General features: G+C 45.7%; 1 protein-coding gene and 1 long non-coding RNA gene across 2 annotated transcripts; one reads left to right on the forward strand and one right to left on the reverse strand.

Moving 5' to 3' along the window:
• Positions 1-170: 170 nt before the first annotated feature.
• Positions 171-1,390, reverse strand: LOC135526218 (uncharacterized). Its single transcript, XR_010453266.1, has 3 exons — positions 1,314-1,390; positions 934-1,110; positions 171-719 (listed from the first exon to the last, which is right to left on the reverse strand). It is a non-coding gene; the product is annotated as an uncharacterized LOC135526218 (long non-coding RNA).
• Positions 1,391-3,015: 1,625 nt separating this feature from the next.
• On the forward strand, positions 3,016-9,705 carry LOC135533496 (phosphatidylinositol 4-kinase type 2-alpha). Its single transcript, XM_064960797.1, has 9 exons — positions 3,016-3,472; positions 5,847-6,047; positions 6,436-6,567; positions 6,876-7,029; positions 7,141-7,199; positions 7,396-7,495; positions 7,688-7,821; positions 7,927-7,986; positions 8,620-9,705. The coding sequence occupies exons 1-9, from the start codon at positions 3,140-3,142 to the stop codon at positions 8,779-8,781; spliced, it is 1,335 nt and encodes a 444-aa protein (XP_064816869.1). The 5' UTR covers positions 3,016-3,139; the 3' UTR covers positions 8,782-9,705.
• The last annotated feature ends 6,200 nt before the right edge of the window (positions 9,706-15,905 follow it).

Genomic DNA, 15,905 nt, shown 5'->3' on the forward strand with positions numbered 1-15,905 from the left:
GTGTTTGATGTGTTCCATACCAGTCCATTCATTCCGTTCCAGCCATTACTATGATCCGTCCTCCCCAATTAAGGGGTCACCAGACGCCTGTTATTTGTAGGCACCTGATAATCACTTTGTAATTTTTGCTTATAGAATCCATGTGTCCTCACCTCTCCCCTTCTCCTGTTCCCGGAGTCTGTTAGGACATTACCTACATAGAGAGAATATTGTGGGGAAAAAATCTGACTTAAAATCTTTGAGAATAATTTATTTATCAAAAGGGAAGCTACACATGTAAATGATTCACAAACTGAAAAGTCATGCTCAACATAAGATATACAGAGATTTAAATTCTGGACAAACTGGATTTAAATCTCAATGTGTCTGTCCCAAATTGCACCCCATTCTCTATATAGTGCACTACCGTTGACAAGGGGCCTACATAGGGCTCTAGTCAGAAGTAGTGCACTATGTCGGGAACTGTGTCCCATTTGGGATTGAGCCAATAGTTCTGCCTCTGATGCGTTCTAACTCTACCCAGCGTCATCAAGCCATGAGGAACCGCTAATCTTTCATTAGGATATGTCCCCGTCTGTCATCCAGAGCTTGCCCAGACCTGTCGGCGTCTCATCTCCCTGAGGGACAAGCCCTCTGCCACAAGTCGAACCCGGCGTGGGCCCGGGGGACTGGGAGTCACTAGCTCCGGCGTCAGTCGCAGCTTTCTGCGTGGGGTGTCGCTGTGGAGTATGAAATTAAAGTTAGTTTTTTAACTAACAAAGATCATAAGATTTTCAACTATATAACAACTGGACTTGATAGTCTCCAGTCGCTCTGTTACGCACAACATCCCAAAGTGCCCATATTGTATAACTTATATTATTCCACATCTCCTAGCCTACACATAGCTTTATTTTGCTTTTAAGTAACCGTGATAACTGTGTGTGTACTCACGCGCCGTCGTGGCATCGGAGGCTCTTTAGGCTGAAGGAGAGCTCGGATACAGGTGAGGGTCCGGTGCCCGGTGAAGGTGACAAGCTCCAAACGGTCTCGTTGTGTGACGGACCCGGTAGTGCGTCTCCCGGAGAGATTTCATTCCCAAGTACATTGAATGTCTCCATTCCTCGTCGCCTATTTTATCACAAAACAAGAGCAACGAATTATGCTTATTTAGAAGTAATCAAGATGTGACTCAATTCTGTTAAACGTCATGCGTAAAACTACAATCATGCGTCAAATTAGAACCAGCGAACATACCTAAGTCTACACAATATGCATACTATCAAGATACACTATTTGCGAAAAGCTTTTCCAAAAGTGTTCCCACGTCTCACCTGTGTGATGATGATTATGTTATGGGTCTCCATCCTACCATCACAGCAGAGATGTTTCATTCAGCCCCTTCCCCGTGGCAACCGTGGTTGCTACAACAAGCCAGCTAGACCGGGCATGCATGGGGCACGTCACCGCCACCCTCACCAACCAAGCGGCCCTGTTTATCTCTCCTTTCTCCCAAAGTGTTTACTTGTTCACTTCCCTTCACTGATTTGAAAGGAAATGACTAATAAATATACTGTTGGTTATGTTTAGCCTATACCCATACAGTCCTTTAATGAATACTTATAGAAACTCTCCCTCTATCCCATCCTCCACCAATCCAGTGCTTTTAGATTTGTGGGAAGTAGTGAACGAGTGCAGAGTCCAGTAGAAAGGAGATGGGACGCAAACATAGCCGAGTCACCAACCCAAAACACTGACCGGCCAGGCGGCCACCCACGGTGACTGTGTTGGTGGTGGTTCGTTCCCGTGGTAACCTATCCGCGGGATGATGCGGCATTTGTTGTTCTTATGAGGAGCTCCTTCACCTCATGGGGCATTTTAAGTTACACAATAAAAATATCAATAAAAAGTTACACAATTGCCTACAGGCTAAGTTCGAAAAATAAATGTTGAAACTTCCAAAAGGTGGCCTATGTCCTTCACTGAATAGTGGGCTAAAGTTGGTGATATAAAGGTGTTTGGATGTATGAAGATATAATGCGATATTAGGCATTTCATGTTATCATCATTTCTGACACAAGGCCTATCTGAGACTAACTAGACACTGTTTAATTATCTATCAACTTCCTGGTTAAATAAGAAATTACATTCTAATTCTTCTCCCTCTGGAAATGAATTAATTTGGTCATCATTTACCACTAGTCCATTGATCTGCAGCCATTCTACAAAATCTATAGCCTAGGGCCCTATACTATGGCTATGCTATATGCTGCTTGCACACAATGTAAACATCTCACCTCTACAGAATGACTACCTGTAGTTGGCTTATTATAGGGCTATACGCATTTTGCATTAAGTGAACCTTATAGCAGTCTTCTTCCATGACTGATGGTAGGCTATTGATAGAAGGCTATGTTATTAATACAATACTTATTTTCAGTGCTTTCAAAAGCCATCATCTGACTTGCCTAGTTAAATAAAGGTTAAATTAAATTACATTCAAAGTCGAGGTCGCTACTCCTAGTGGTGGTCCGGGGAACTGCAGTGTGGTCGTCAAAATGTATTAAAAAACACGTCCCAGGGATGTGTCCTTTGGGGACTCTAACAGAATGTGACTGGCAGAACGGGTTTTGTATGTGGAGGATGAGGGCTGCAGTAGATATCTCAGATAGGGGGGAGTGAGGCCTAAGAGGGTTTTATAAATAAGCATCAACCAGTGGGTCTTGCGACTGGTATACAGATACGGTCAGTTTACAGAAGAGTACAGTGATGTGTCATATAAGGAGCATTAGTGGAAAATCTGATGGACATCGGTCCCCGATGAAAACGTTTGAATACCACTGATTTATAAAGAGTTTTGATTTGTTGTCTTGTATTTAAATTGTGTGGCACTTTTTGTCACGTGCTTCAAGGGGGCGTTATGATTCCAGCCAATAGTTGCGTGCACAAAGAACCTTGACGGCCGGATGATAGCTCTGATTGGCCAAACACTCCTACAATCACCAACTGGGCCCGCCTCTTCCCGGAAGCTGACTGTCAGCTGATTTTTTTTATTGACAACGGTGACGTTACATTATCGGTAAATAGACTGAACACAAAAGCTCATCCCTTCGTCTTTCCCCCTTTTCTCTCTACCTATCTTTCCTCCGCGTACCCCGGTATGGACGAAACTAGTCCGTTGGTTTCCCCGCTACGGGACTCCAACGACTTCTGCCCCACCGAGCCCACCAGTCCCCGGGGCGGATTTGGAGGCACGCCGGGCTCGGTGGTTCGCATCCCGGCCGGGAGTCCGGAGCGCAGCCGGGAGAGACAGCCGTTGTTGGACCGGGACCGAGGAGGTTTACCGCGGGATCCGCATAGAAACGACTTCTCGGAGGATCCCGAGTTTCGAGAGATCATCCGCAAGGCGGAACGCGCCATCGACGAAGGGATCTATCCGGAGAGAATCTACCAGGGATCCAGCGGCAGCTACTTTGTCAAAGATTCACAAGGGGTAAGAAAGAGTGAAAAGCATTGAAAGGAGATCACAATCGATCGATTTAGCTGGGTCACCTAAACAGCATGTCGTCATATTTAGCTGGGTCACCTAAACAGCTATGGACTGCATGTCGTCATATTTAGCATATATCAGAGATAACTACGACACTTTGTTTTGTTTATGAATGACAACAAGGAGATTGACAAGTCCAGTAGTTATCATCCTTGAGTAATGATATCTTGTGCGTCTTTTTATTGTCCAGACGGCTACACTGTTGCAGGTAAATTCCTCCCATGTCACTTTGTACTCTAAACGAGGACAAGGGCTGTGGTTTGTTTCCTTCAGTATGACCTGTAAATATATCCTCCCACTGAGAAACCGCCCGGGGAAACAGGTGTCTAACTTCAAGCTCCATTGTCCTGTTTGTTCTCTCCAATATGGCCCCGTTCTGGTGTTGTTTATTGACTGTACTTCCATACAGTAGAGTTGACCCAGTTATAGTCTAGCCAATCTCTTATCTGGAACAGCTGTGTCACTGGCAACACCAGCTGAGGAGCCTAGTGCCCTCTACTCACTCTCATGTGTTGGCCTCGACTCGCGGATAGACTTTGTGTCAAAATGACTCACAAATGGCACTGTATTCCCTATATAGTGCACTACTTTTAACCAGAGCCCGAACACACACGTACACTCCCACACAGCTTCACGCAACACAGTCTATCCGTCTGCATCGGCAATCAGTCATTGTTGCGCTGTGAACTTATGGGGTTGTAATCACCCACACACTCTTGGTACTAATGATGAATTGTCACGAGGTTTGTTGGGATGGAAAATAGTGCTCTTTCTATTTGATGAGCTCCCGTTTTAGAGAATTGTAACCACAATCTAATCTTTGGATAGAAACATGAGGGAGAAGCAACCTATGGTGACTTGGTGCACAGACATAGACCGAGTACTAGTAGCAACTTACCCAACATTTTATCATCATCTGAAACTCCACCATGCGACCACATTTGTTGGTTAAAAATGGAAGTGTCTCTGTGGACTTTGGAAGTCCTGCCGTGTGGGGAATCCACCAGATTTCACTTCCTGTATGTGTAGTTCCAAACAAGCACATTGTCTACCGGAATTCAGCCAGGTCTGTCTGTAGTATTGTACCGACCCTGTGTGTATAAGCACAGATATCTGCTCCGCCATGAATCATGCTCCTGTGGCAGTCGAGTAGCTAACAGAACAGTGTTGGTACAGTATGAAGCATGGTAGTAGTTAACAGAACAGTGTTGGTACAGTATGAAGCATGGTAGTAGTTAACAGAACAGTGTTACAGTATGAAGCATGGTAGTAGTGAACAGAACAGTGTTGGTACAGTATGAAGCATGGTAGTAGTTAACAGAACAGTGTTACAGTATGAAGCATGGTAGTAGTTAACAGAACAGTGTTGGTACAGTATGAAGCATGGTAGTAGTTAACAGAACAGTGTTACAGTATGAAGCATGGTAGTAGTTAACAGAACAGTGTTGGTACAGTATGAAGCATGGTAGTAGTTAACAGAACAGTGTTACAGTATGAAGCATGGTAGTAGTAAACAGAACAGTGTTGGTACAGTATGAAGCATGGTAGTAGTAAACAGAACAGTGTTGGTACAGTATGAAGCATGGTAGTAGTTAACAGAACAGTGTTACAGTATGAAGCATGGTAGTAGTTAACAGAACAGTGTTACAGTATGAAGCATGGTAGTAGTTAACAGAACAGTGTTGGTACAGTATGAAGCATGGTAGTAGTAAACAGAACAGTGTTGGTACAGTATGAAGCATGGTAGTAGTAAACAGAACAGTGTTGGTACAGTATGAAGCATGGTAGTAGTGAACAGAACAGTGTTGGTACAGTATGAAGCATGGTAGTAGTTAACAGAACAGTGTTACAGTATGAAGCATGGTAGTAGTTAACAGAACAGTGTTGGTACAGTATAAAGCATGGTAGTAGTTAACAGAACAGTGTTGGTACAGTATAAAGCGTGGTAGTAGTTAACAGAACAGTGTTGGTACAGTATAAAGCGTGGTAGTAGTTAACAGAACAGTGTTGGTACAGTATGAAGCGTGGTAGTAGTTAACAGAACAGTGTTGGTACAGTATGAAGCATGGTAGTAGTTAACAGAACAGTGTTACAGTATGAAGCATGGTAGTAGTTAACAGAACAGTGTTACAGTATGAAGCATGGTAGTAGTTAACATGCAGCACCTGTGGAGAAATTTCTCCCTGTCTCTGCATATTGTAACTTCACTCATCCCATCTTTTACCAATGTTACATTTGTTCACAGCACAGGTGTGTTTGCAATTAGAAAATGCCCACCTAAATCTCTCTCTCTGACTCTCTCTGTTTCTCTTTGTAGAAGATCATCGGTGTGTTCAAGCCTAAGAACGAGGAGCCTTATGGTCAGCTGAACCCAAAGTGGACCAAGTGGCTCCAGAAGCTGTGTTGTCCCTGCTGTTTTGGACGGGACTGTCTAGTCCTGAACCAGGGTTATCTGTCTGAGGCTGGGGCCAGTCTGGTGGACCAGAAACTAGAGCTTAACATAGTACCCAGGACCAAGGTAGGGAGGGGTTAGACACACACACACACACACACACACACACACACACACACACTGAACCAGGGTAGTCTGCCTGAAGCCTGTGCGATCAGAAACTAAATACAGTCCCCGGGGCCAAGGTAGTGGTTAGACACACACTTAGGCACGCAGGTACACACACAGGTACTGGGAGATCCTGCATCAGGGTTCTCTCTTGCTTTCCTTCACTCTCTCACACACACTCTCTCTCTCCTGTCCTCTCTCTCTACATTTAACATTTAAGTCATTTAGCAGACGCTCTTATCCAGAGCGACTTACAAATTGCGACTCTACATCTTCTTCCCCTCTCCTTCTCTCCACCCTCTTGCCCCCCACCCCATTCTTGCCCCCCACCCCATCTCTCCACTAGGTTGTGTACCTGGCCAGTGAGACGTTTAACTATAACGCTATAGACCGGGTCAAGTCCAGGGGTAAGAGGCTGGCTCTGGAGAAGGTACCCAAAGTGGGACAACACTTCCACAGGATCGGCCTGCCTCCCAAGGTACATCTGCTTCTTCCTGGTTGTGTTCCAAAGGGTACACTATTCCCTTTATAGTACATTACTTAGTTCACATACTATTCTTGAACTACAGGCCGCCCAGAGGGAAATGCAGGATGAAGGGTTTTTAAAGTGAATCCTTAATTGACGTAAAGAGATTTAGCAGATTAAAGTTTTAAAGTTGAGACTTTACTCTAAAACTTCTCCATTAGGATCTGTGATTTCCTCTAGATTTATGATGACTCTCTCACTCTCTCTCTCCCATCCTCTCTCTTTCTCCGCTCTCTCGCTCTCTCCCTCCTGTCCTCCAGTTGGGTTCGTTCCAGATCTTCGTTGAGGGCTTTAAGGATGCAGACTTCTGGCTGCGGAGGTTTGAGGCAGACCCCTTGCCAGAGAACACCAATAGACAGATGCAACTACAGTTTGAGAGGCTGGTGGTCCTCGATTACATCATCAGGAACACTGGTACGTAACCAAGGCAACGACGGTGAAGAAGGACAAGCAGGCCGGCTGACACCTGTGTGAAATGGTGATGTGGAAGGTGCATTAAACTCTAACACCTCTCTGTCTCCACAGATCGGGGAAACGATAACTGGCTTCTAAAATATGACTGTCCCATGGACCAGGGAAACCGGGTAAGCACACACACCCACACACCAGAACAGGCACTGAAACCTTGTGTGTGTGTCTGTTCCTTTTTCGGTGTCTGTTCTGGGGGGGGGGGGGGTGTACTCTTATGCACTTATGTCTGACTCAGAGTGCTCTCTTTCCACCTCTCTGTCTACCCCCCTGTCTATCACCCCTCCTCTCCCCTCCACTCTCTCTGTCCAGGACACAGACTGGGTCGTAGTGAAGGATCCTATCATCCAACTAGCTGCTATAGACAACGGACTGGCCTTCCCTCTCAAACACCCCGACTCCTGGAGAGCCTGTAAGCACCGCCTTCTGCCTCCTCAACCAATCACTGAACAGCTTGTAGAGATGCTCTGACCAATCACAGAGCAGTTTGTAGAGATGCACTTTCCCACTGACCAATCACAGAGCCCCCTATAGAAATGCACCTTCTCTGTGACCAATCATTGCATTTCTCACGAAAGTTTGTAAATTTTTTGACCAATCGTAGACCCGTTCTACTGGGCGTGGCTGTCCCAAGCCAAGGTTCCATTCTCCCAGGAGATAAGAGAGCTGGTTCTACCCAAACTGGCTGATCCCAACTTTATCAAAGATCTGGAGGAAGACCTGTACGAACTGTTTAAGGTGAGGAGGAGGGAGGGAGGGAGACAACTTCAAACGGAATTGATTATCCAATCTTTGATGGTGTTTCTATTTGAGTATTTTTGACCCTTGACCTGTGTGTTGCAGAAAGACCCAGGTTTCGACAGAGGGCAGTTCCACAGGCAGATAGCTGTTATGAGAGGACAGGTATGTTTTAAATATGCCATGCCTCTTTTTAAATAATATATCCCGGAAAACTTCAATTAAACACAGTCTCTCAAAACGCCGCCTGTCCATTTTTAATAGCCTGGTAATCGGCACACATTTCAGCAAATAAAAGCCGGGTCTAGATGAATTGTTTACAAGTGAAAGTCGGTGAGTAATGTCATTGGATGAGACCGCGGTGTGGTTTGACGTGTTCGGCTCAACTACAGCCGATACGAGAGACTGAAGGAGTGAGAGAATGGTGCTGAAACATGACCTCTGGGCAGTCTAGTCTCTGCAAGTCTAACCTGCGATGGATGTGTTACTCTAATGTTTATACTGCTCACAATAAACCACGTGGTAGTCTTCTCAACCTTTTTTTTGGGCAAAAGCTGTGCGCATTAAGGAAATAGAAGCCCGTCTCTAGTAAGCGCCGGTCGTGTTCAGTGATTGAAGCAAATAAATGTTGGGCTATTAATTGAAGTTAACTTGGAAATAACTACGTAGAAATAACTTCTCATTCTTTGTAGATCAGTCAGTCACAATTGACCCACAATGCATCACAGATGTCATGCCCTTATGGAGAGTATCCAACCTGTCGGTCTCACTTTCACCCCCCCCTCTCTGGTGGCCTAGATCCTGAACCTCAGCCAGGCTCTGAAGAACAGTAAGACCCCCCTCCAGCTGGTCCAGATGCCTCCAGTTATAGTAGAAACAGCCAGAGCACCACAGAGGGCCAACAGTGAGTCTTACACACAGAGCTTCCAGAGCAGGAGACCCTTCTTCACCCGGTGGTAGAGGAGGAGGAGTGAGCAAGTGTGTACGTCAAATGTATGTGTGTAAAGGGCAAACGAGTGAGGAGACTCTCCGCCCCCCGCCCCGCCCTCTCCTCCCACCGCCCCGCCCTCTCCTCCCACCGCCCCGCCCTCTCCTCCCCCCAACGGACACAGACGGTATTGAGAATGACTGAGGAAGACGAGGAGGACTGAGGACAAAAGGAAGAGAACGCATATCCCTCCGTCTGTTTGTCTCTGTGCCTTGTGTGGATGTCAAAGATGATGATGATATATCTTCCTATAAGGAATGGAGTCTATATGATGGGCTTAGTAAACTCCCTTTCTATGGAGTTGTCCCAAAAGGGGCCCTATTCCCTAGTGCACTACTTTTGACCAGGGCCCATAGGGTTCCATTTGGGAAACACACTTAACTCAGCCACTGCAGTTTTAAAGCCTCTCTCTCTCTCCCGGTTTGGGTGAGAGGTGGTGTTGCATTCCTTATGACGGCCACTCTGTGGACAGCAGCAGCCATGCGGACTCATTGCTCTCATGGCTCTCTACTGCCCCCTTTGTCTTCGGATGAGGAACTGCAAGGTACTGCAGCGCGTTGAAGTTTTAGGGGGCCACATTTGGAGAAACGACTACTTTTCCCCCTTTCTGAAAATAACAGGGGAAAAGTAGCTCAGATTTTCCTCTCCGCCATCCTGTAGTCCAATACATTTAAGATGTCTCCCAGCGCTTCTGTTTACTTTGATTTCTGGTCATTCTTTTTATAATTTTTCATTCTTGTGGGAGAAAGATTGACACGTTTTTTTTGAAAACACACTATCAGGACTTCCTGTTGCCACAGATTCTAACTGACCTGAAATGTATTGTGACATTTGCACTGTATAATTTGTATGTAATATATTTAATGAAAGATTATAACAAAACTGTATTACATTAATACCATGTATCTTGTCGTTTGTTTTGATAAATGTGTTTTTATTTAGAGAGAAGACTTTCTCATTTTCCCCTCACTTTATTTGGTGAGGACCTTCAGCTACTTGTTAGACAAACCTATGCACACACATACATATATGCAAGTTTACTTTAACAGATTTGCATATTTGTGTCAACCATAACCCTTAAATGGATAGTTCACTCAAACTAAATCTTAGTTTTATTCATTAGTCCACTGTTGGACCACTTTCAGTACAGAGTGTTTTACATCACAGTTAATGCTGTGGAAATGTCTTCCCATGTTGTTTACACCTGTCCAAGTCCTTTCAGGTTTAGTTGTAGGCTGTCTACCAGGTATAGCTTTGTTATGGAGAGAACCATTTCTAGTGTTACTGGCTTTTCTACGAAGTCCATGCCTTTGGGATTTTTGGACCACACACAGGCCGTGTTCGAGAGGATCAAAACCGCAATGTATCATGGGCAAATTTAACTGATCGACTGAACTACAAATAACTTATTTGATGCCAGGTGATTTGTAGATTCGACAGTCGCCTGCAGTCGTTTTGAAGCTCTCGAACACAGCCATAGTCACCTGCCGATAGTGTTGTAGATCGGTCTGTCTGCTCTGATCAGGCAGTGAACAGTGACTGAGCAGGATTGATAATGCTCTCACAGTCATTGTGATGTTGCCAGTTCTCTCCCTTCCTTTGGTTAAAGTGACAACGTCTCGACAAGGAAGGTTAGGTTGACAGTGTGGTCGAAAACATACTTCATTTAACTCCACACATGGCAACTCTATTGAACGACACCTTGCTCTGATTGGTGGGAATGGAAAAAGGACCAATCACAGAGCAGCTTTATGACACGTTTTAAGTTCAGCAGGCCAGTGCTCATTTCTCTCCATTGGCTCAGTGTAGAATGCGATGGAGGTAGCGTTCTGGGTCCCTGGTTCCCTCCTGCCTCGTCGCGGCCCCCAGCCTCTCCAAATGGGGTCTCTCTGAGGGCCTCTGTGCGTCCGTCAATGGGGCGCCCCCCTCTGCGCCTGTCGACCCTCCAGGGAGGGGGTCCAGCTCTCCAATATCACTGGGGTCCTCCTCTTCATTGTCCTCCTCAGGGTGGTCCAAACCCTCCTTAATCCTGAGAGGAAAGAGAGTGCGAATAGGGGAGGGAGGGAGAGCATAAATGGGAGGGAAGGAAGGAAAGAGTGAGGGATAGAGAGAAGGGAAAGTGGGAGGGAAGGAGAGAGGGACGTCTCTTTAAAACAAAGTCACAGTGGAAACATATCTGGAAGTGGTATTTCAGGCCCAACCCTACTTCTACCTATGCGGTTGCTTCAAGGCCTGTATGTATCAAAGCTTTCAAAGTAGTAGTGCTGATTTGGGATCAAGTTTTGCCTTTTGGATCACAAAGAATAAGATTAGATGGACATGGGGGATCTGATCCAAGATCAGCACTCCTACTATGAGATGCTTGATACATAGGGCCTCAGATGTGCAAACACTGACATGGGATAGAAGAAGAGACCATAGGGATCATTAGAAGCCTGACTAGCACAAATTTAATCGATCTGTCAGTTAAACGTAAGTTAAATGTGGAGAGTCAGGTGGAGGATGTAGTTAAAGGATTTGAGCTGATCTGTCTGTTGATGCCAGACCAAATACCCTTGACCTGGTTTCCACTCTCTTTAATTATCTGTCTCCTCTTTCTTTCTCTCGTTGTGCTCTCTCTCCATCTGTCTCTAACTCCTTTCTCTCCCTCCTCTCTCTCTTACCTGAGGTGTCCAAATGCTTTCAGCAACTTGGGTTCTCTGTGTCCCTCCGTCCTGATACCACTCCTGCTTCTGGCTCTCACCCTGAACCCCACCAACGCCTGGGCCAGCCCTGCATCCATCTCTCCCTCCTCCTCCTCCTCTTCCTCTCCTCCCTCTCTCCCTCTGTCTCGCTCTTCTCTGCCCCACACCAGTCTTGCCCGCTGCTCTGGGTCCCGGTCCCCGGCCACATGGAACAGCCGTCTTAGCTGACGCAGATTTACCCCCGCGAAGATGTTGGAACATCCCGACTTCCTGCTTCGCCTCTTTTCAGGCTGCCAGAGCAGGGACGGACCATCCACCACAGAGGGGGTTCCGGGTCCTCCATAACCCTCTGAGAGAGGGGAGATGGAGGGGTGAGGAGGAGAGAGGGAGGGATGAGGTAGTAGTAGGGAGATCAGGTTGATGAGAGATGAATTGAAAGAATAGAGGGATTCCAAGACAACTCCGTCAGCACCTGCAAACAAACAGACATCAATCATTAGCTAAATGTCGCTAGCCCCTGACCTGGGCTGGCAACTGCCCAGCAACCTAGATAGTCTGTTTGTGGGATGACAGCATTATCCTTGAGCCTCAGACCACACAATGTCTGCATCCCAAAATAGCACCCTATTCCCTATATAGTGCACTCTGGGCCCCGGTCAGAAGTAGTGCACTACATGAGAATAGGGTGCCATTTTGGATGTAGCCAAAGACACTCTGTAGGTTGTCAAGGAAACACACGCACACATGCAGTGTAAGCCTGCTTAGAGAGGAGATAGAGGGGTGGGGGGGGGAGCGAGGGAAAGAGGAAGGAGGGAGACAGAGAGAGGAGGGGAGAACAGAACGTTTAAAAGCTGGTTGTTGATTCCAACAAGGGATAAAGAGTGGATGTTGGACTGAGGCCCTTTGTGTTGTTACTAAGCAACAGTGAGACATTATCTTATAGTTCAACTATATTACAAGGCACTTGTATTAGTATAACACTGGCACTGTCTGAAATACTGATGTTGACAGAAATAAAGTGAAAGCAAAGGTTACACAAAGCAACGTTTAATGAGAGAGCGTGGTGTCTATTAGGCGGAGGTCATGGTTTCATTTTCATAGACACAGGACTGGCCACAGATACAATGAAGCATGACACTGTCTGATGCGCTAACATTAGTCAACCTAGTGTAAAATCATGTAATTATAAGCAGTATATAAAATGACCAATTGTTTACATAATGAGTAACTTGATGAATATCATAGATAATAGCCTACATCAAGGACCAACAATCATTATTATGCTTGACAGTCACAGGGGGAGCCACTGAAATGCGGGAATGCCTAGTTATGTCTGAATTATAATTGACCTTCCCACACCGCAGCGAAGCGCAATCTGCTCCATAGGCGCGCATTTTGGCGAACAGTTTGCTGCGGGCCGCAAGATGTTTCACGATCGAACATATTTGCTTATAGTATGCCTACCAATAACGTACAAATAATGCTTATAAAATAGCATGACATGTTGTAAATCAACATATAACGTTACCTGCACAACAAAATCAATGAGCTATTAGTCAAGCGGATTTGCTGCGTGACAGCATCATAGAGATTATAAACTCTTACCCCTTCAGCAAGTGAACGCAGTAAAATCTGACACCTGCTCAGGCTCTGAGGAGATGTAGCCTACTGCGCAGATATGGAATTCCATATGGAAATCGACATTCTCCGCTACTTTATAGTAGCCTTCTTCTGCTGTCAAAGACGAGAAGCAAACAAAGTTTTTCTGTGTAGTGTGCGCTTGAGCCCTCACAATGAACTCTCTCTCTCACTATCTCATTCTCTCTTTGTCTCGCTCTCTCTCTCGACAACCAATAGCAGCACTTGGGACACACAACTCCCCTCCTATTCGACCGGGGCGACCCCTTTCTGACCAATCACAGGCTTTGAGAGAGACGCGTCAGCAACTGTTTAGATCACACAGTGGACAAGGTGTGATCTGACATTGACGTCATCGGCGCGTGTGCTTACCTCAAAGCCAGGGTTGCCATGTCATGGAGAGTATTATTAAGCTCCCAATAACAATAATTTTAATGGAAAACTTTTCTTCTGTAGTTACAAATTACGTCGATATTCCTTCTTAATTCGCTAGGTAAAGTTGTGGGAAAAAGGGTTTATTAGAGAAATGTGTCAAATCATCTCTTGCTGCAACAGAAATGTTGACCTAGTTTTCTGAATCTGTGGGAGGGTTTTTGAGAGGTTATTGTCATTTCATATGGACCTGGCAACCCTGCTCAAAGCAGAGGGGAAGAAACCATCAGGAGTGTAATTCATCCATGTGCCATTCCTCCTCCACAGACATATCTATAATCATCATAACAGTTTGTAACAAATTGTGTAAGACAGGGTAAATGCGTCCGCATGCGTCAGTTCGGCTGGCGTCTAGCCAAAGTCAGTTAGGCGAACCAAACTAGTGTGGTCCCATGCACTCAAAATACACTCCTCAAAAAAATAAAGGGAACACTAAAATAACACGTCCTAGATCTGAATGAATGAAATATTCTTATTAAATACTTTTTTTCTTTACATAGTTAAATGTGCTGACAACAAAACCACACAAAAATTATCAATGGAAATCAAATTTATCAACCCATGGAGGTCTGGATTTGGAGTTACACTCAAAATTAAAGTGGAAAACCACACTACAGGCTGATCCAACTTTGATGTAATGTCCTTAAAACAAGTCAAAACGAGGCTCCGTAGTGTGTGTGGCCTCCACGTGCCTGTATGACCTCCCTAGAACGCCTGGGCATCCTTCTGATGAGGTGGCGGATGGTCTCCTGAGGGATCTCCTCCCAGACCTGGACTAAAGCATCCGCCAATTCCTGGACAATCTCTGGTGCAACGTCGCGTTGGTGGATGGAGCGAGACATGATGTCCCAGATGTGCTCAATTGGATTCAGGTCTGGGGAACAGGCGGGCCAGTCCATAGCATCAATGCCTTCCTCTTGCAGGAACTGCTGACACACTCCAGCCACATGAGGTCTAGCATTGTCTTGCATTAGGAGGAACCCAGGGCCAACCGCACCAGCATATGGTCTCACAAGGGGTCTGAGGATCTCATCTCGGTACCTAATGGCAGTCAGGCTACCTCTGGAGAGCACATGGAGGGCTGTGCGGCCCCCCAAAGAAATGCCACCCCACACCATGACTGACCCACCGCCAAACCGGTCATGCTGGAGGATGTTGCAGGCAGCAGAACGTTCTCCACGGCGTCTCCAGACTCTGTCACGTCTGTCACATGTGCTCAGTGTGAACCTGCTTTCACCTGTGAAGAGCACAGGGCGCCAGTGGCGAATTTGCCAATCTTGGTGTTCTCTGGCAAATGCCAAACACCCTGCACGGTGTTGGGCTGTAAGCACAACCCCCACCTGTGGATGTCGGGCCCTTATACCACCCTCATGGAGTCTGTTTCTGACCGTTTGAGCAGACACATGCACATTTGTGGCCTGCTGGAGGTCATTTTGCAGGGCTCTGGCAGTGCTCCTCCATGCTCTGGACACTACGCTGACAGACACAGCAAACCTTCTTGGCACAGCTCGCATTGACGCATTGATGTGCCATCCTGGATGAGCTGCACTACCTGAGCCACTTGTGTGGGTTGTAGACTCCACTCTCTGACACCCCTATCAGCACCGCCAGCATTCAAAAGTGACCAACACATCAGCCAGGAAGCATAGGAACTGAGAAGTAGTCTGTGGTCACCACCGGCAGAACCACTCCTTTATTGAGGGTGTCTTGCTTAATTGCCTATAATTTCCACCTGTTGTTTATTCCATTTGCACAACAGCATGTGAAATTTATTGTCAACCAGTGTTGCTTCCTAAGTGGACAGTTTGATTTCACAGAAGTGTGATTGACTTGGAGTTACATTGTGTTGTTTAAGTGTTCCCTTTATTTTTTTGAGCAGTGTACATTTCTTGAATAGCCTTTCTGGATTTCTTCAAATAGCCATCTACGGCCGAACAAGAAAGTGACGACACGCCCAAACATGGAAACCGAGGTAAAGTTGGTTTTATTTTCACACATTCGGATATTCAACAGACATGCATCAAACATTCAACAGCTATTAATCAAACATTCAACAGACATTTGCCAAAAGCCATTTAAAATTGTAAAAATCAATAACTAATTCACCGTTTGTCACAGATACATAACAGTAGATATGATTTATTCTATAAATGTGTAGTATACTTTTACAACCTTTGCTTTGAGTAGACATTCAAGGTCTGACTTGATAGAAATACATAACATCTATAAGATGCCATTTCTGTCACGTGTGCTCGCTCTCTTGTTGCATATACACTGACTCTGCGTGCAATGAACGCAAGAGAAGTGACACAATTTCACCTGGTTAATATTGCCTGCTAACC

Source organism: Oncorhynchus masou, chromosome 5, assembly GCF_036934945.1.
Source record: "Oncorhynchus masou masou isolate Uvic2021 chromosome 5, UVic_Omas_1.1, whole genome shotgun sequence".
NCBI lineage: Eukaryota > Metazoa > Chordata > Actinopteri > Salmoniformes > Salmonidae > Oncorhynchus > Oncorhynchus masou.